Source organism: Anguilla anguilla, chromosome 18, assembly GCF_013347855.1.
Source record: "Anguilla anguilla isolate fAngAng1 chromosome 18, fAngAng1.pri, whole genome shotgun sequence".
NCBI classification, from domain to species: Eukaryota; Metazoa; Chordata; class Actinopteri; order Anguilliformes; family Anguillidae; genus Anguilla; species Anguilla anguilla.
In genome coordinates, this window is record NC_049218.1 from 3,070,502 (window position 1) to 3,090,446 (window position 19,945).

The window sequence follows — 19,945 nt, forward strand, 5'->3', positions numbered from 1 at the left end:
CTTGTTTCAAGATTCAACAAAACATGCGATTCAACCAGGCGTGCCCAAAAATGTGCATACCACCGTACTGTGTGTGCACTGAAAAAAAGTTTTAGCATAGACTTCCCCATAGATCATATCTACACAGTTTTCACAGTTCATACAGTAATGTTTTTGTCCTTACTTGTAAAAGTTTACTATGCAATTAGGACAGGCTTGCCTGCAGTAAGAAATTAAGTAAATACCAGGCTGATATTGACAACGGGTACATTGTTTGATGTCCAGCTTTACTGTTGTATGTATGCATTGCCACTGTTTAGCTTGATGCTTTACGATGAAGTTACTTCCTGTTCCGTTCCCATAATGCCCTTGTTCTCCTACTTTCTACATATGCTATTACAGTCATGAAGCAGCATCACCTGACCTGCAGAGGGGTCAGGGGTCAGGTGTCGTACCTGCGTCCAGGATCACTGGTTACAGACAGCGCACTGTTCCCAGAGCTCTGGGTCCTCCCCACGGAGTCCTCCTCGGGACCGTCCCGATCCCACTCCGCCGCCGAGGGGCTCCCCGGAAGCTCGGAATCCTCCTCCTCCTCCTCCTCCGGGCCGGCGGGAATCTCCACGACAACCAGGGTCCCCATGGCGAAGCGGTCCAGGAAGGCGAGGAGCCGCACGCAGTCACGGAAGGCGGGGGGCAGGCCGGCTCCGGAGGTCTCCGCCAACTCCACGAACTGGGGGAAGCTCCAGCGGCGGTCGGGGTCGGGTTCGCGCTCGCGCTCGCGGTCGGACTCGTCCTCCGCGGCCCCCCCGCCGCCGTCCGCGCGGAAGCAGCCCAGCTGCAGGAGGGCGTCGGCCATCTTGGCGTGCTGCCCGGTGGTGTGGAAGAAGTGGGCGTTGACCGGGTGGAGGTGCACGGCCAGGGCGAAGGCGGTGAGGCTGAGCAGGACCAGCTCCCACACGCGGTCGGGGTGGAGCGAGGCCCACACCCCCACCGGCCGCGCCCGCAGGGCCCCCTCCATGTCCACCAGGAGGGACAGCACCCCGTTGAACCCCCCCGCAGTCCGGAAAGCGTTCCAGGAGTTTGGGCTCTCCAGCACCTTCAGCACAGACTGGGGAGCGCACAGACAGAGCAAACGTCAGTTAACTGCCATTTTATACACACATACTGTACCCTACCGGCCATTACACTGTAATGTGCAATGTGGATTCTCCTAGACATTCATAGTGAATGCATTTACACAGATAATTAAATTAATTATGAAAATCTGTATTAGACCTAAAAAACCAAGTAGAACATTATTTGGTATTCACTTTAAAACTGAAAAATGCCACATGCGATTGGCATTACTGCACGAAAATAACAGGTATAAATGTGTTTTGCTGGGCTTTAAAGACCAGCCAGATAATGGATTGATTTTTGGAGTTATTTTAAAAAGGAGGGGTACCCCAGTGTGCTCAAAATTAATTCCACCCTCGAATTATGTTCCTTTTTCCGTGGTCATTTAATGCAGGCAAGCTCCGACATCAGACAAAAAAAATAATAATACTAAATAATATATCTATTACTTTTTTTTTTTGTTGCGGTCTGGGAAGAATCAGATTAGCCTCATTCGATTTGAGGCGATAATACATCAAGCAGGTAAACGTGTCATAAAGGGAGACGAAATGCGATTAGCACCAACAGAAGTAATCAGGCTGCCTCTGACACGTTCCACAAAGAGGTCAGGGGGGGGGGAATCCGAATGTCCCGGGCCCGCTAACCGAGTTACGGCCCGGTCCTGGCGGAGTTGGCGGCGCTCTCGCGCTCAGATCCATAAGGCCGGACGCGCGGCTCGGTACAGTAGCCGGGTAACCCGGTTAGGCCCTAATCGAGTTTATTTCGCATCGCGTGATTTGATATCGCTCGTAATGTTCGCCGCGCCGCGCGAGCGCGGCCGGGCGCGTAATCCAATCCCGGGCCGAGTTAACGGCTAAACGTATATTAGCGAATCAATCTGAATTTGTCCGTAATGCAATCAGGCTCACGGAGGCCAAGATAATAAATTCACTGGCTCATTCCCCGTTTTTAAACGCGTTACGATTTATCAAAATTAGATACGGAAGCGCCGAAATCGCGCATCAATTTCCGAACGCCCGCACGTGTAACTGATTTTGGGAGACTCGCATTTTTAGCTTCAAATAAAAAGCGCGGCGTCTCGGATGATAAAAGGGTCGTAAACTGTTCTGGGAAACGATCACTTAATGATTCAATGAACTCCAGATGGTCAGCTGTGATGCAGATAATCACATGAATTATGTTTACAATAGAATGAACATAAACACAGTCACTTTGTGGATCACACATACACTGAACAGAACCTCAATTCTAAATTGAGGTCTGTTTTGTAAGTGCGGGACAACCACTCACCCACGACTCCAGAGAAAAGGGAACCGCATATCTGTTGTGACACGCTAGTTTGCGTGTGAGTACGTGTGTATTTATGTATAAGTCAGTCGTTTGTGTGCTCTGTGGGTGTGTGCTTGCGTGTGAGTAATAGTGAGTGTGCTTGAGTGTGTGACAGTGTGTGTGTAAGTGTGCGCGCTTGAGTATGTAATAGTGTGCGTTTGAGTCAGTGTGTGGGCGTGCTTTGTGTGTGCGTGTGTGCGTGTGGGTGGGTGTAAGTGTGCGCGATTGAGTATGTGATAGTGTGCGTTTGTGTCAGCGTGCTTTGTGCTTTGTGTGTGTGTGCGTGCGTGTGTGTGAGTGTGTGTGTGTGTGTGTGTGTGTGTGTCTGCGCGTGTGTGCGTGTGTGTGTGTGTGTGGGTGGGTGTGAGTGTGTGTGTGTGTGTGTGTGTGTGTGTGTGGGTGGGTGTGAGTGTGTGTGCGTGTGTGTGGGTGGGTGTGAGTGTGTGTGCGTGTGTGTGTGTGGGTGGGTGTGAGTGTGTGTGTGCGTGTGGGTGGGTGTGAGTGGGTGGGTGTGGGTGGGTGAGTGTGTGTGTGTGTGTGGGTGGGTGTGAGTGTGTGTGTGTGTGTGTGCGTGTGTGTGTGTGCGTATGTGGGTGGGTGTGTGTGTGTGTGTGTGTGGGTGGGTGTGAGTGTGTGTGTGTGCTCGTGTGTCTGCGTGTGTTTCTGCGTGTGTGTGTGTGTGTGGGTGGGTGTGAGTGTGTGTGTGTGTGTGTGTGCGTATGTGTGTGTGTGTGTGTGTGTGTGTTTGTGTGTGTGTGTGTGGGTGGGTGTGTGTGTATGTGTGTGTGTGTGTAATGATTTTCGGGTACCTGCAGCAGGTCCCGTTTGAGCCCCAGTTCGGTGTGGGTGGAGGAGCAGAGCGCCCCGATGGTGATGCTCATGTACTCCTCGGGGTTTATGATGGACAGCTGCTCCAGCAGGATCAGCGTGGGGCCGCGAAACTGCTCCTCGTCCAGGAAGATCTTAATGTAGGGGATCATCCCATGGTCCCTTATAGACACTGAAAAACAGCCAGGCACATCATCACTAAATAACCTTTACAATGCACCTTCTTTCACAATAATATACCTCAAAGAAAGGGACTGGAGGGACATGGTAAATATATGAAAATGAATCTTGGCGACACAGACTTTGGTTTCTAAGGGTTTTACATTCTAATTGTTCCAGTCAGCATTATTTCCATCATCTCTCACACATACATCTAATCCAACACTGCGACTAGTGTTAACTTGACCTTTATTTGGGCAAAAACCCATAGTTAAGAAAGGGTTTTCTACAGCAGTGTCTATAAGCGATGTAAGTGAAGTGAACTGTAAAGGAAGCGTAACAGCGTGCACTGAGAGGCAGTATTGCACCAGCACCACCATCCTCACCCGTGTTTTTGACCGATCTCTGCGCCAGGATGGCCACCAACTTCAGCATGTTGGAGACCAGGACCTTCTCAGAGCCGCCGTCACTCGACTGGCTGTTGGTGCCTAGAAGAGGCAGAGAATTCGGCCAACCTTTTTATGAAGCACGCGATGATGAGTTAACAGAACAAAGGCACCCTAAAGTCTGTTGCCCAGACAACCAATACAGATGTGCGACAAACAAAGCGATGTTGGAAGGGTACACCCTAAAAATTAGTCAGTTCCAGGATTTAACAAAAATATTCTTATTTTATTATCATCATATAAGTAAAACAAATTTTTATGCATTTCTGTCTTTTTTTTTCCCCATTGTGGAATGCCAGTTTGATCCATCAGCACTCACTGCTGAAACCTCTGCTGTTGATTCAGGACTGCCATTTACATGCAAGACCATGGTTGGCACATGGGCCTATGATAATTAAATTCTCAGACAGAGCTTGAAACGGGCCCAAAAATTTCAGGCCGAAACCACCTGAGCCCCATTCGTTTCAGCCTAAGCCTGATGACCCCAGCCTGTGTACTGCAGCTTTCTGAAAGCCTGACCTGATCTGAGCCTGACCTCAGTAAGTGTGTCAGTACCGCAGGCATACTGTACCCTGGTTTGGGGGTATCACTGATATTCTATTCGGAAAAATGCAACTCACGTCTGGGTCGGATCATTGGATGGTGGTGCGATGCACCACGGGGATGGTGATGCTCCTGTTTTGCGGCTACCGTAGCCTACTTAAGCAGGGCGTCACCAGAATTGCCAAATCCACTTAATAAGCGACTTGGGGTTTATTTTGGGCTTATTTTTTCAAAGTCACTTGTAAAAATGGGAAGTTGTGGTTTCTTTGGACTTATTTTTAAAAGATCGGGTCATTTGTTTGGAAATCTAAAGACCGACCTGTCTTTCCATATTCGTGGTTATTATTATTATTCAAGGCCATGAGCTAGCTTCAGCATGGATTTTGACAGTGAGGTTGCTTAGCTTATTTGTCTCCCAAAAGCTGGCAACACTGGGTATCACAGTATTTGCATATTTCGACCCTCCCCCCCACAAAAACCATGTAAAAGTTTGTCTAGACCTCAGTTTTTTTCAAAGGCTGCTGCCTCACTTCATTCTCCCCTGACTAATGCTCTTGCTTTGAGGTGTCCATTCTCTCACTCTCATAGCTTAGCTTAGCCGAGCTTCCCTACGGCTGCCATCCAGCTCGCATGGTGCTTTGCGCCAAGAAATGAAAGGGCCAGCTCCAAAGAGTCCGAACAGAACCAAGCCCGATATAAAATGTCAGAATCTGAACCCGTCCCGACCTGAACTCTCTGGTTCTGGTTGGGTTTTTAAATCGGGCTCAGGTGACCGTTACAAGCTCTATTCTGAGAGCGGGCCTTCAGGGATGTGATTATTCCTGATCTTTTTCCAGTTTAATGAAGAAATCCTCTCTGGATCATTAGTTTTGTGGCCTTATTACCGAACTCTGTCTCCCGCCATCAGCTGTCAGTACGCCCTGAAAGCGTGCACTAGCACCATACCAACATCCTCTGCCTCTCGGTCAGACATTTTAGAAAATCCCACTTTAAGTCTATAAAATGTTCCATCCATAGAGTATAATGTGTGTAATTTAAAGTATTTCATGCACATACTTGAGCCATGTCTGGCATTAACATAAGTAAAATAGTGAAAGGCACACAGCCCACGATTACTGGGATTAAAGATGGCGGGGGGGGGGGGGAAGGGGGGGGGTGGCGGGGGCCAGTCTGGGCCAGAGCGGCGACGCGGGACGCGGGACACACCTGTCACCCCGGCCTTCCTCAGGACCTTGGCGTGCTTGCGGAGCTCGGCGAGCAGCATCTCCAGCATGCCGGAGTCGCAGAGCACCTCGCCGAACAGGCCACAGCGCGCGCACAGCCTGCGGAAGCTGGCCAGCGTCGCCACGACGAAGGGGGCGGAGCCCTGCTGCCGGAACGCCGCCTGCACCTGCTTCAGCGCCTCGTGCGGAATGTAGGACAGCCGCAGCACCACCGTCTCCAGGAGGCGCAGGAAGAGGGCGTGCGCGGCCGGCGGCTTGCGCCACACGCACTCCGCCATCTGCGCCAGGGACTGCAGGGTCCACTCCAGCAGGAAGAAGTTGGCCTTGTCCCAGGTCCAGATGTTGCGCACGGCCAGCAGGATCTGGGAGCAGGTGTGCGGATTCTCCGACCGCTGGAAGGACGTCTGCATGATCCGGAACGCCGTGAGGTTCTTCACCGCGGATCCTGCAGGGGGCGCGAGAGAGCAGTGTGTCAAAGGTCGCGTGTACGCTGGGTTGCCAAGCGATGCATTGACGTAACCCCCCCCCCACCGATCGAATCCCAGCCATGCCAGGCTAACAGTGTGGCCGGGAGTCCCACACACAGCATCATACAAAAACAGGAAGCCCTTTTCAAAATCAGACGAGGGGGATGTGAAACCCAATCAGAGGTCGAGCGGGTCATGCTTCACCCGCGCAGTGGGGCCGGGGGGGGATTCCGCGCCTGAGAAATGACAGGGAGGAGAGGGCGGGAGGCCGCGTGAGCTAACGCGGTTAGCCGCTGGCCTTCGCAAACCGTCATTCCCTGCGTTTCTTATGGCCTAGATGTGGCCTCCCCTTTAGCATGGCTCTGGCCTGTCTGTGGGCAAAGGACGGGGTCCGGACGAGGGGATAATCCCGGTTACACGTGCACAGATACCTTTGGTCAGGACGAGGTTAAACATGGGATAATCCTGGTTATAGTCGCAGGTACCTTTGATCAGGACGAGGTTAAACATGGGATAATCCTGGTTATAGTCGCAGGTACCTTTGATCAGGACGAGGTTAAACATGGGATAATCCTGGTTATAGTCGCAGGTACCTTTGATCAGGACGGGGTTAAACATGGGATAATCCCGGTTACAGTCGCAGGTACCTTTGGCCAGGACGGGGTTAAACATGGGATTATCCCGGTTATAGTCGCAGGTACCTTTGGTCAGGACGAGGTTAAACATGGGATAATCCCAGGTATAGTCGCAGGTACCTTTGGTCAGGACGGGGTTAGACGTGGGATAATCCTGGTTACACGCGCGCGGATACCTCTGGTCAGGACGGGGTTAAACATGGGATAATCCCGGTTACAGTCGCAGGTACCTTTGGCCAGGACGGGGTTAAACATGGGATAATCCCGGTTATAGTCACAGGTACCTTTGGCCAGGACTGGGTTAAACATGGGATTATCCCGGTTATAGTCGCAGGTACCTTTGGTCAGGACGGGGTTAAACATGGGATAATCCCGGGTACAGTCGCAGGTACCTTTGGTCAGGACGGGGTCGAACTTGAAGCTCGGGGGCTGGGGGTTGCTGATGCACACGGCCACTTTGAGCTCCGCCCTCCCGCACAGGGTGAGCGACGCGATCAGGCCCAGGAAGTCCTCCAGCGCCGGGACGTCCGCCGCGGTCACCCCTTCCTCACACCTGCACGGACAGCGAAGGGTTAAAATCGCACCGCTGAACCTCACCGGCTGCCCCGTCAACTGAGAGAGCAGTCACACACTGACCCCCCCCCCCCAAAACAAGCTCCTCATTACACTCTCAGAAGAGAGGGTTCCAAAAGGCTCCTCCGTGTCTCCACAGAGGAACCCTATCTAGTTCAAGGGTTCTATGTCAAGCAAAATGGTTCTGGGAGCTTTCATACTTCTCACACCTATCATAGAGGGTTTTCAGTTCCAAACAAACTCCATTGCAAATATTGTGTACCAGCATATGGCAGAGTATGGTTTCATGGTCAGAGCGCTAAGCACTAAACCACAGGGTTGCTGGGTCAATTCCCCCATCGGATACAGGTGCTACACCTTCAGTTTAACATTTTATATAGAAGCACATAAATAACCAAAAAAGATGATATCTATAAACATGATATCTTGTTATTTTTCAATCCCTGGACAATTTAAGTGTTAGTCATACAGGTACTCATTTGTTTGTGTTATACTGTGTTTTGTCAGTAGATCGGTTATATTTTTACCATTGCTTACTGGCATGTACAAGACTAATTGCATTCAAGGGCAATGCTATGCTATTGTATTTACTTTATCCTATACTACATAAAATGCAGATTGAAAATGTGTGTGTATGTCCAAGAGGGCCTGTTAAACAAGGAAGCTGTGACCATTAACTACGGTAATGACAGTGAGAAGGAAGTGAGCGCAGGACACACAGGAAGTGCAAACACTTCCCGGTCCAGGCACTGTTACGTGTTAGAAAAGACATATAACCTATTCAGGTAAAAACATGCTAACAGCTGTGCTAATTTTGAAGGGATAATGAGGCTGCTCGGACACACATTCACACAGCCATCTGGTCGCACAGCAGACCCGCAATCCTGAGAAGACTCCATTTCCCAGCAGCCCTGAGAAGACTCCAGCATTTTCCAGCAGCCCAGTGGAGCAGTATTTCAGAGGGGCTGTAAGCGTTGCTAATGTGATTTGGGCCCTTTAATCCACAGATCAGATGACTAATCATTACTCACTATTAAATAAAACAGGCTGCACTAAGACCAGAACGATGAGGGAAATCTCCTGAAATAGATCTGAATATGTGCACTGCAAAGCAGCACGTTTCTCTTCCCAATGAAGGCACACACAGTGCTTCTAGAATAAAACAAAGCTCAAGGACAGCATTTAAAAGTCAGATCTGTCACACTTTTTGTGTTTTTGCTATTTTATACTATTTGCTACAGTATATCCAACTAAACATATTCCTTTACACACGCTTTGAAATACTTGAAAACGTTTTCCATATACGCGAGTTCCAGATGTGAATTTGACATGCACATAGAGGCCACAGAGTGCTGTACCCAGTCCCGTGTATCTGTACACGCGTGTACGTGCCGTGCCGTGTGATCTACGATCCCTCTTTCAGCGGGCCCGAGGAGGGTAACTTGCCGGGACATGATCATCTGCAGGACGGTGTACCCCTCGTTGTTCTCGAACTCGTGGAAGAGCGCCGGGTCGCCGGGGTAGGAGTCGCGGACGAAGCTGAAGACGCTGACGGCCACCTCGGCCAGGACGGGCCCGGGGACGAGCGGCGGCATCTTCAGCAGGTTCTGAATGCAGATCTTCACACAGTTCTTCGCTGAAACACACAAAGAAACGGGACGCAGGAACACAGACGAGCATCAATGTCACCGTTGAGGACTGAGAAAATGCACATTTAACATTATATAGCATCTTAAAATGTTTATTATACATGTTTATGTAACGATTTTAGACACGTTTATTGTCTGTATTCTCTCCTGTTATTGTGTATAGTGCTTTGTGAGCCATGTCTGAAAACAGCTCTACAAATAAAAAGACTCACCCTGCAGTGTGGGGACAGTGACTCACCCTGCAGTGTGGGGACAGTGACTCACCCCGCAGTGTGGGGACAGTGACTCACCCTGCAGTGTGGGGACAGTGACTCACCCGGCAGTGTGGGGACAGTGACTCACCCTGCAGTGTGGGGACAGTGACTCACCCTGCAGTGTGGGGACAGTGACTCACCCTGCAGTGTGGGGACAGTGTTCTTGGCCTGGGCAGCAGAAACCGCCCTCAGGACTCTTGACGCTTGTCGTCTCCACGCCGAGCTGCACTGGTCCCACAGGGAGGTGAGGGCGATGATCAGGCACTGCAGCTCCTGCGTCTCCACCACCTCCTCCACGCACTGCACCTGCCTGCACAGCTGCAGGAGCACCTGGCACAAGGAGAGCCAATCAGAACGCACAATCAACACTGAGGCACAGCTGCAGGAGCACCTGGCACAAGGAGAGCCAATCAGAATGCACGATCAACACTGACTGCACAGCTGCAGGAGCACCTGGCACAAGGACAGCCAATCAGAACGCACAATCAGCACTGCTGGCACAGCTGCAGGAGCACCTGACACAAGGACAGCCAATCAGAACACACGATCAACACTACCTGCACAGCTGCAGGAGCACCTGGAACAAGCAGAGCCAATCAGCATGCTTGCTCAACAATGCAGGAGCACGACACAAAGAGAGCCAATCAGCAGCTCGTTCAACATTACAGCAGCAAGCTGAACACCGCAACAGCACATGCCCAAGGACAGCCAATCAGCAGGCACAATAAACATGGCCAACGTGCCACAGTCTACCAACATCCCTACACACCTGACCAGAGCATATTATGATTCTTTAACTTCCCTCCCATTTGGAATGTCCAATCACACCTGCAGAATCCCGTGCCACATGCGCAGTGTGCTGTGTGAATTCGGCAGGGCGCTCTCTACCCCAGGCTGCCCCTGGAACGCATGGCACGCTGGAACCCACCAGGTGAGTGTCACCTGACCGCTCCAGATCCAGACCACAGGTGCCTGGTCCGCCAGGTACTGCAGTGTGTGAGCTATCAGCTGGATATCAACTGCCATTCCAGTAAAGCATGTGGTGCTGGAGCAGCCTTCAGTTTCAGTTTCTTTGGGATCACCGGGCAGTTTCATTGACTTTGGTAGTAGCTGGTAGCAGATTTGCACTGCATGAGGAACCCATTAAAAATTCCCAGCTTCTATTTTAAAATTTGACAGTTTGGGCATAATTTGCACTTTAAACACATGAATAAAATTTATTTTTAAAGCCATTTGAAATAACTTTCTGACTTCTTGATATAATTCACATAAACTACAAATTTTTAAATCAATGTTGAGCTTTTTGGTCCATTTTACATGAAAGTTGACAGACATGACGTTCAAAGAAAGCTTTTTCAATCCCCCCTTCACCCAGAGACAGATGACTGAGTGATGTCACAATCACATGCACAGCAAGAGCTTCTCTGCTCTCTGCCAACTAATATAGAGAGCAGGGCTGCCCAACCCTGTTCCCATCTACTCTCCTATAGGTTTACACTCCACCTCCTAACAAAGCGCACCTCATTCAACAGCTAGAGATCTTGTTGAGCTGCTAAGTAGTAGAATCAGATATGTCAAATTAGGGTTTGAGTGAAAACCTACAGGACGGTAGATCTCCTGGAACAGGGTTGGTCAGCCCTGCTCTAGCTGTGGAATGAGGTGTGCTTTGTTTGGGTTGGAGTGAAAACCTGCAGGACAGCATATCTCCAAGAACAGGGTTGGGCAGCCCTGCTCCAGCTGTTGAATGAGGTGTGCTTTCTTTTGGGTTGAAGTGAAAACCTACAGGACGGTAGGTCTCCAGGAACATGGCTGGGCAGCCCTGCTCCAGCTGTTGAATGAGGTGTGCTTTGTTTTGGGTTGAAGTGAAAACCTACAGGACAGCAGATCTCCAGGAACATGGTTGGACAGCCCTGTTCCAGCTGTTGAATGGGGCGTGCTTTGTTTTGGGTTGAATTGAAAACCTACAGGACGGCAGATCTCCAGGAACAGGGCTGGGCAGCCCTGCTCTAGCTGCTGAATGGAGTGTGCTTTGTTTTGGGCTGAAGTGAAAACCTACAGGACAGCAGATCTCCAGGAACAGGGCTGGGCAGCCCTGCTCCAGCTGTTGAATGAGGTGTGCTTTGTTTTGGGTTGGAGTGAAAAGCTACAGGACGGTAAATCTCCAGGAACAGGGCTGGGCAGGCCGGATCGAGAGAGAAACCTGTAGCCTTGTGGCGGTCTTACTGAACGCCATGAAACCTGAGGAAGATTACCTGGGTGAAGACTTCCTGGAAGGAGTCCGGGGCCGCCTCCTCTGCCACGCCCTCTTTTCGGGGGGGTAAGGACACAAACAGGTACAGGCACTTTATCAGAGCGGCCGGTAGCCCGCTCTTTACGATGGTCGCGACCGTTTCCTGGGATACGAAAGCACAAAAAAACATTTTTTAAATCAACCTTTCCAAACGAACATACAAAGACACAGTAAGATAGGTCTTTAATAACACATAACCGAACCCAAAAGTGCAATATCTAAACAATAAAGAGAGAAACACAAGGGTGAAATAACAAAAGAGTAGTGAATATGAACATAATCAACTCAAATTTCTAAAATCAGACCATTAACATAAACCAGACATTTAATACTTACATAATAGACCTTAATCTCATAAAAAACACAAATAAAATCAGTCATAATTCGCTCTGGTTCTCTGGGGTAGATGTTTTCTGGGCGGTGTAACAAGCAACTTGTGGCTCGTATTAAAACTGCGGTTGCTCGTTTAATATCAAGGTTTTCCGCAACTTTGACGGCACATTTAGAATGTTTTAAACAGAAACGTCCTGCTAAAACACTTTCTCACTTCAACAATTTCATCCGAGACTCCCTAAGGCCCTTTCCCCAAATTTTTCCACCTCAGGACTGATAAAACCTGAGCTCTAGTACCGGGCCTGTCTGCTTCAGTGATGCTGACATACACTTACAGTACAGCAACATCAAGGCTATCAAACTATCATGCCATCAAAGAGGCACATTTCAGTCTCCAGCCACTGACGACCGAGTACTGCCATTAATGTACAGACCAGTGAGCCACTCAGTTAGTACTATGAGCACACTGATAGTCCAAGACCTGATATTAAGTAACAGGAAGCTGAACGGTTAGTATGAAAGGTGGCCGAATTTTATAATCACTGATTTTTCAAAGACAGTGTGATATTTTTTTTTAACACTTTCCATGGCTTCTCTGTGACTTCCCAGGATGAAAATATTTTCAAGGATTTTCAAAGCCCATGGACACTGAGTTAATTGCCGTAGCATTGCCCAACGCAGTGACTGTGCCCCTCAGCTGACTAAATGCGTGGTAAAGACACGCAGTGGAGGACAGCGTGTACCGGTCAGCCAGCTCCCAAATCTGCAGAGGACACTGCAGGGACAAGATCCCAAATTTGAATAAAAATAATAACCGGTGATTTTAAAAAGAAACAGGTCAAAATGCACATCTTTAGGCGCTGCGCAATGCCCTGTCCTAAACTGGGTAAAGCCTATGTGCGCTGAACAGGATTTCCTCCAGGGGTGTATCAGTCAGCCAACACTTACAGCGTGTGCCCTTTTAGGCAACCGTGACTAAGCGATGACATCACTCATCCACGTGGGAGGACGACAAAGGCCGCCTCCACAGTTACACACATCCCAAACGTGCCCCAACGCGTAACGCTATCGCCTCACAAACAAACCGCCAGCTGATCTGCGCGCGTGGGGCCCTTGTGCAAGGCGGTGTTTTTCCCAAACGCACCGCGGAGCCGCTTCTGGCCCGAGTCACCCGGCGGGATTCAGCCGGGGTTACCGGCGCGGTCACTCACCGAGTCGCCGGCAGACAGCAAGCTGAGGCAGCGCAGCAGAAGCCAGCCTCTGCTCGTTCTCACTTCTGCTTTCCGGCGAAAAAACTGCTCCACTTCGAAGCGAGCCTCTTCTGCAGTTCAAAACAAAAAAAACAAAAAAAAATAAAACACTTTTTTCTCTTCTCTAAACCACCACACACAGCAGAGATAAACTTAGCCCCCCCCAGAAAACACATTTTACAGCTCAGAAGAATTTAATTTTGAGTCAAGCTCTGAGGAACACCCTGTACAGCTCAATAATAAAATTATTTTATTTTATTTTTAATTTAACAACCAGGCTGTACAAAAGTAACGTCCTCAAGAAAAACTTTTTTGAAAGTATACTCAATTCCAGCCTGTATTCCATCCACTGCAACTGAAAAGCTGTGTTCAATGTAATATAATCTGTGATGTCCAGAACATATCACATTAGAGATAAAATGCAGAAGTTTGACAACCTCTGATATCTGTAATAAATGGCAAAAAACAAAAGTGATTCCCTCTTTTGGAAGGCTGGAAGGTCAGAGATTATATTTATAGAAGTGGTCAGCGTCCCTATTAGGTTTAGTTTTGCATCAAGAATAAGCACTAATAGCCCCAAAAAGCTACTGCTGAAACACTGAAAGTGAGCTGTGTCTTCAACAGTAGAAACAGTTTCATGAAGTACCATCATATTTTTCAGGAGCTCAATGAATCTTGAGTAAGCCAACAAAACTTTTATAAACTGGTCCTAAATGGTTTCCCATGTGAGAATATTTTAACAAATTTTTACATGCGAGTCTGTGCCTAGGTTCCTAATTTGTTGAATCAGCTGGGGACTGTCTGTGTAGTCACATGCTCTACAGAACAGCAAACACACCTGACACGCTAAAACATACAAGAGCAGTGACCTCCAACATCAAACCGAGACAAGACGCAAACAAGCGTGAAAAAACAGAACTTTCCCACTTCCTTAAAAAAAAAGAAGTACCGACATCTCCTGGTGCAGGCATTCGCAGCCGTAATCTCGTTATGACTGGCTAACACACAGGGAACCTGGAATGATTAAAAAATTCTGAGAAAACACGAGCAGCACTTAAAACTCATGAAGGGGGGTGTTCTTGCTGGCCTTCTGAAACTCAGCCCAGGGACTGGAACTACACCCAGGGCTGTTCTTTAAAGAATTCATAATAATTTTAACAGAACAAATCTCATTGCAGCTCGAAACTCATTTATAAAACCTTTCGGGAGGAAAAAAAAAAAAAAGTAATTGCAAAAGAACCTGAGGGAAAGCGCTTAAGTTGGAGATTTAAAAAAACACAGGCCTCAGGTCTGGTATGATTTATAAATACGTTTTCTGGCCAACTAGTTTCATTTCCTGGGTTTCAGTTTCTCACCAGTGATGTGAGATGGATACAGAAATGGCAGTTATAGACAGCATTCATGGCACACACAAAGGCACCCCCAGGTTTGATGCAGAGATGCACACTAGTCTTGACAATAAGCAACGACTTAACTTAGGGAACCGGACGACGTACCTGCAGGCTTCGCTGACAATTTCTGCTGAATGTTGAAAACCACCATTTCTGCTGACTGTGCAGCTAAGACCTGCAGGTTCAAATCTTCTCCGGCATTACCACTCTGGAACAGCTGAAGGAAGATGAGGACAACACACACACACAAATTCAGCATCGCAGAATACACACACACACACATCCAGTACTGGAGAATACACACACACACATTCAACATTGGAGAATAAACACACAAATTCAGCACTGCAGAATACACACACACACATCCAATACTGGAGAATACACACACACATGCAGTACTGGAGAATACACACAGTGTTACAGGAGAGACAGTAACTATTTTACACCCTACAGCCCACACAATACTACAGGAGAGCCAGTGACTATTTTACACCCTACAGGCCACACAGTACTACAGAAGAGACAATGACAATTTTACACCATACAGGCCACACAGTACTACAGGAGAGCCAGTGACTATTTTACACCCTACAGGCCACACAGTACTGCAGGAGAGCCAGCACCAACTAGAGAAGAACATCTGTCAGTGACAACCATCAGTAACCTGTAGGAGACTGCCAAGCAGCCAGGGGGCGTTAATGGCAAGAAACCCTGGCTGACTTAATCCCACCCTGCCACAGTGAGAGAAAGACAAATGTATCCCACAGTCACTCACTGGCTGAAGATACAGCCCACACTCAAACTAGCAAGATCTTTTTTTCCCTCTTTTCAAAAGAATACATACGGAAAGACACAAAAAGTTTACATATATCAACTCATTGTCCGGGAAGTTCTGATGACATAATCTGAATATTATCGCCTACTATTGAACACTTAACTCAAGAGAATGCAGTCGGAATTGGTCAGTGAATGCAGAACTGTTTCAAAGTGCACAGCGTCCTATTCATAACACAGGCACAGATGTGGGTTTCGCTTCTCCTTTCTGTAGGAGTGGGAGGAGCAGTGGTACATGTCTGTAGGAGCAGGAGGAGCAGTGGTACATGTCTGTAGGTGCAGGAGGAGCAGTGGTACATGTCTGTAGGAGTGTGAGGAGTAGTGGTACATGTCTATAGGAGCAGGAGGAGCAGTGGTACATGTCTGTAGGAACAGGAGCAGTGGTACATTTCTGTAGGTGCAGGAGGAGCAGTGGTACATGTCTGTAGGAGTGTGAGGAGCAGTGGTACATGTCTGTGTGTGTGGGAGGAGCAGTGGTACATGTCTGTAGGAGCAGGACGAGCAGTGGTACATGTCTGTAGGTGTGGGAGGAGCAGTGGTACATGTCTGCAGAAGCAGGAGGAGCAGTGGTACATGTCTGTAGAAGCAGGAGGAGAAGTGGTACATGTCTGTAGGAACAGGAGCAGTGGTATATGTCTGTAGGTGCAGGAGGAGCAGTGGTACATGTCTGTAGGTGCGTGAGGAGCAGTGGTACATGTCTGTAGGTGCAGTAGGAGCAGTGGTACATGTCTGTAGGTGCAGGAGGAGCAGTGGTACATGTCTGTAGGTGCAGTAGGAGCAGTGGTACATGTCTGTAGGTGCAGGAGGAGCAACGGTACATGTCTGTAGGTGCGTGAGGAGCAGTGGTACATGTCTGTAGGTGCAGTAGGAGCAGTGGTACATGTCGAGAGGTGCAAAGATGTTCTTTTCAGCAACAAACTGTAGAACATTGTTGGCTAGGAAAATCTGAGCAAGGATCTGATTGAGCTTACGTGGGGACTAAATGTTGTAACAGTGATATAACCCAAGCAAGAATAGAATTAGTGTGATCTGGAGAAGTAGGCTTAGTCAGTGCTACTATAAGGAAGGTCAATAGGCTGTTCTACGTGCCAGCACAAGTGATATAACCCCCAGAGTAAATAAAAGAGCAACACAAAATCATGGGAAAACTAGCCCCGTCTGTTTAAGCACAGTTGGTTGTGCCACTCTGTGCTGAAATCAGTTTTAACCGGACTGCTGTAGAATGCACTTACGTTACACTGCAAGCTGTGACATTCCTATCTGAACTGAGTTCAGTGTCTCCCCATGATTTTAATCTGACTGCAAACAGCAACCATAATCTGTCTCTCATACAAACACACACACACACACTCCCTCACAGAAAGAACAGAAGACTTCCCTTATCGTGCCAATAATGCCCTGCGCTTAGCCGTAGCTGCTCAATCAGCAAGTATCAAGAACATCAAACACAGGCCAAAATCTCTCAGCAATGGCTGCTACACATATCTGAAATATGTATTTCCTGGAATGTATTTTACCGGTAATACAAGTTCTAGCCTTTTTTTTTTTTTGCCTAATGTACTGTGCCACCTGCAAAGCACTCTACACAACTGCCATTATGACTGACATATGAAGATACGTTTGTTTTTTAAATATATTTTGTGTTCTAATACACAATTAAGCATATTTTCACCCATCCATGACCCTTCTAATAAGTGTGACTGACACTTTGGTACCTCGATGAAAAGTGGCAGAATGTTGAGCAGGTTGTCTTCTCGCTCACGGATTGGACGCTGCCGGTTCCTCTCCAGCTGGGCCAGCTGGTCCCTAAGGGCCGAAACGGAGCCACTGTCGGGCCGGTCCCCGGGGACTTCGTCCCCTCTGGGCCCTGGAGCACCCGAGGTCTTGCCCGAATCGCTCCCTCCCGCCATCTGTGCCTCGTTCTCGTCCATGTCGCCCGCAGTTCCCCGCACGCGGAGCGCGTCACGGTGCAGAATCTTGCATCTTGGGCGCTGTCGGCAGTAAAACAACACGCAAGCATGTCAGCAGCAGCCATCGTCATTGGCCTAAATCACTTCCTTAATTTCAGGTTAGAGGAATCCTGAAATCCCCAGCAATTCAATGAAGCTCATACTTCCACCCAGCAACAATTAGCTGCCGAACAAACAGCAGGATTGTGCGTTAAATCTGGGATTTTGGATTAACACAGATTAACAATAGTGCAGTTCCTTTCTATTTCTGATAAGTATTTTCAAAAGCAGCTATTTTGTGGCTGTGGGAATCACTCAGCAGCTACAGAAACTTCCTGCTTCCTGTTAACACAGCTCTTCCTGGGATCTTCACACCACTCAGTCAGATTCTGTTGTACACATTTGACCTCGGTGTGATCTTGTGATGCCCAACAGCATGAGGGTTGCTTTAAAGGAAGGGGGATGCGTGGGGGATACATCTGTTCCTAGAAAATAGCTCCCTTTGCTCTAAGCGGTAATGCATTGCCTAAATAAAGCAAGTGCGGTCTTGCCCCTGAAATTTCACACAATCATTCGGTGCATAAAGGCTCACTTGTGTAACACAAAGCCGTTTTAAGGCTACTCCATGACTACTAAAGTAAGCATATAATCCAAACTGTAAGAACGGAAAGATTTTAAGCAGGCATCCGCATTCTGTACAGACACACTGTTGTTTAATTTTAAAAGCGATCTGATCGCTTCGCATGTCAGAAATTAGTTTTGTTTTCACAGCATTTCAGCCATCATTCACCACCGCATTGCAACAAGTCTATCCTCTTGACAGCTGCTTTGAGCACGCGGCTACCGCAACGCAGGGGCGGGTGACAAATAAGCAATAGTTTTTGCAACAAAACGGACTGAAACAGAATTTAGAAATCAGTTAATCGATCAAAAAAGGAGTTCAAAACGTAGCCTACCTGCGAGACTCTCTGGAATTCGCCCTAAAATTTCCGGAAGCGCTGTCCAGTCGAATAGGGGAGTTGGCTTTACCCTCCCATGTTAGAACTTGCCGGGGAACAGATACGAGTATTGTCCGGTTGCTTTATTACTGATCACCGAGTCTGCGAAACAGCCTGAACTTCGAGCGACGCTAAAGTCTTGCTTCAGATGCAACAAGTCATGTGCCTCATGTTTCCTAGGGAAAAAGCAGAAGTAAATGAACTGGCTCGTTGTTTTTCTCGACGTCTCTCCCCCCGATTTAATTAGATGCAATTTGCTTGCTGAAATGTTTAGCCACTGCCAAGCAGCGTTCCGCATATAGCCCGTTTCCGATTGCAACTTTTCGCACAACTGTCTTTTTCCTGTTAACACTGTCACAAGACGTCGGAAAGAGCGAAAAGAAACTGTACTCTCCCCTCTTGAAGTTCAGTTAAAAGAAATCCATAACTTGTGTTCACATGTATGCGGCTATTGTGGTGGCTTAACCTATTAATACATGCAACCCGTATTTTTGCCCCACACAACTGCTACACCTCGATACGGTAACAGCCGTCCAGCCTATATTTATAAGTGGTCTTCGCACGTAGTTGTGAAGTACTCTCCGTGCATATCCCATGCGCTCGATAAACTTGTAAATTGCATAACGGCGTTACAGTCAATGGTTACTACCTGGTACTGTTCATTTGCTCTTAATGTGCAATACTGTAGGTTACTACGGTGTACTTTAAGTTTACTCAGAGCTCATACGCTCACGTGGCTACATAATAAATGTAGCTGTTTGTAGCCTATAACGTATAATTACTTAACGTGCAGCGACATCTAGCGGCAATGTACGCCATCACAATTTACTTCAAAATAGTGAATCTACTGCTATTTCAGTACGTGTTCGTCTGATGAAAATCCATGCTAAGAAAAAAAGTGAGACATATATTAGTAGGCCAGAAATTTCAGTGGGTCTCCTAATTAAAAAATAAAAAAAAAGCCGTGTGAATAACAGTCAAGCATAGATCTTACCTCTAATTTCTGAAGCATTTTTTACAGTGGTTCAACAGTGTTGCAATTAAAAAAATAAAAAAAAAATTTAAATTTAAAAACGAGGGAAGCGCATCCATCCAAAGATGTCATATGCTCCGTTCCGTTATAAAATTGTAAAACTAATGAAAGCAGCGGAGAAAAAAGTGACAGAGTTCATTACAGCAGCCAGAAATACTTAGCTTGCCCCTTAGCTGTGTTAAGCGCAAGTTTAGCATGTAAATGCATATATTATTATTATTATTAGTAGTAGCAGCAGCAGTAGTAGTAGTAATACCACCAGCAGCAGCAGAAGTAGTAGTAGCAGCAGCAGTAGTAGTAGTAGACAGCAGCAGCAGCAGCAGTAGTAGTAGTAGTAGTAGTATATTTTAGGTATTTAGCAGACACTCTTACAGCTTTTTTGCATACAGTCCACTTGCACAGCTGCATAGCTTTTAGAATAACAAATACAGGTAAAGGTGCAGGAATTTGGCGACAGTGCGAAGAAAAGACAGAGGTTGCCTGTGCATCGTGCAATTCAGGTTAAATACCAAAGGTGCTGAAGCACGAAGCTTTATCAGCAGTCCCTTCCAGAGAGTACATCCTAAACTTCTGGATCTGCAAGCGCAATTCTCCTCCCGTTCCCCTGCCCAGTCACATATCACTCACATCCTGCAAGCATGCGAGAGGGCCTCTATAACCGCT

General features: G+C 47.8%; 1 protein-coding gene across 2 annotated transcripts in view; it reads right to left on the reverse strand.

Annotated features, from left to right (window-relative positions):
• wdfy4 (WDFY family member 4) overlaps positions 1-18,915 on the reverse strand; it is a 79,663-nt gene extending 60,748 nt beyond the window's left edge. The window contains exons 1-12 of one of the 2 annotated variants that reach the window (XM_035399946.1): positions 18,208-18,915; positions 17,018-17,293; positions 14,571-14,682; positions 13,036-13,145; positions 11,454-11,594; positions 9,342-9,531; positions 8,745-8,934; positions 7,118-7,278; positions 5,607-6,068; positions 3,798-3,899; positions 3,234-3,424; positions 435-1,087 (exon numbers count right to left, since the gene is read on the reverse strand). In XM_035399946.1, coding sequence (XP_035255837.1) covers positions 435-1,087; positions 3,234-3,424; positions 3,798-3,899; positions 5,607-6,068; positions 7,118-7,278; positions 8,745-8,934; positions 9,342-9,531; positions 11,454-11,594; positions 13,036-13,145; positions 14,571-14,682; positions 17,018-17,233 — 2,528 coding nt within the window. In that variant the 5' untranslated portion in view covers positions 17,234-17,293; positions 18,208-18,915. The remainder of the gene's footprint in view (positions 1-434; positions 1,088-3,233; positions 3,425-3,797; positions 3,900-5,606; positions 6,069-7,117; positions 7,279-8,744; positions 8,935-9,341; positions 9,532-11,453; positions 11,595-13,035; positions 13,146-14,570; positions 14,683-17,017; positions 17,294-18,207) is intronic. The other variant, XM_035399945.1, reaches the window with a different exon arrangement.
• Between the last annotated feature and the right edge of the window lie 1,030 nt (positions 18,916-19,945).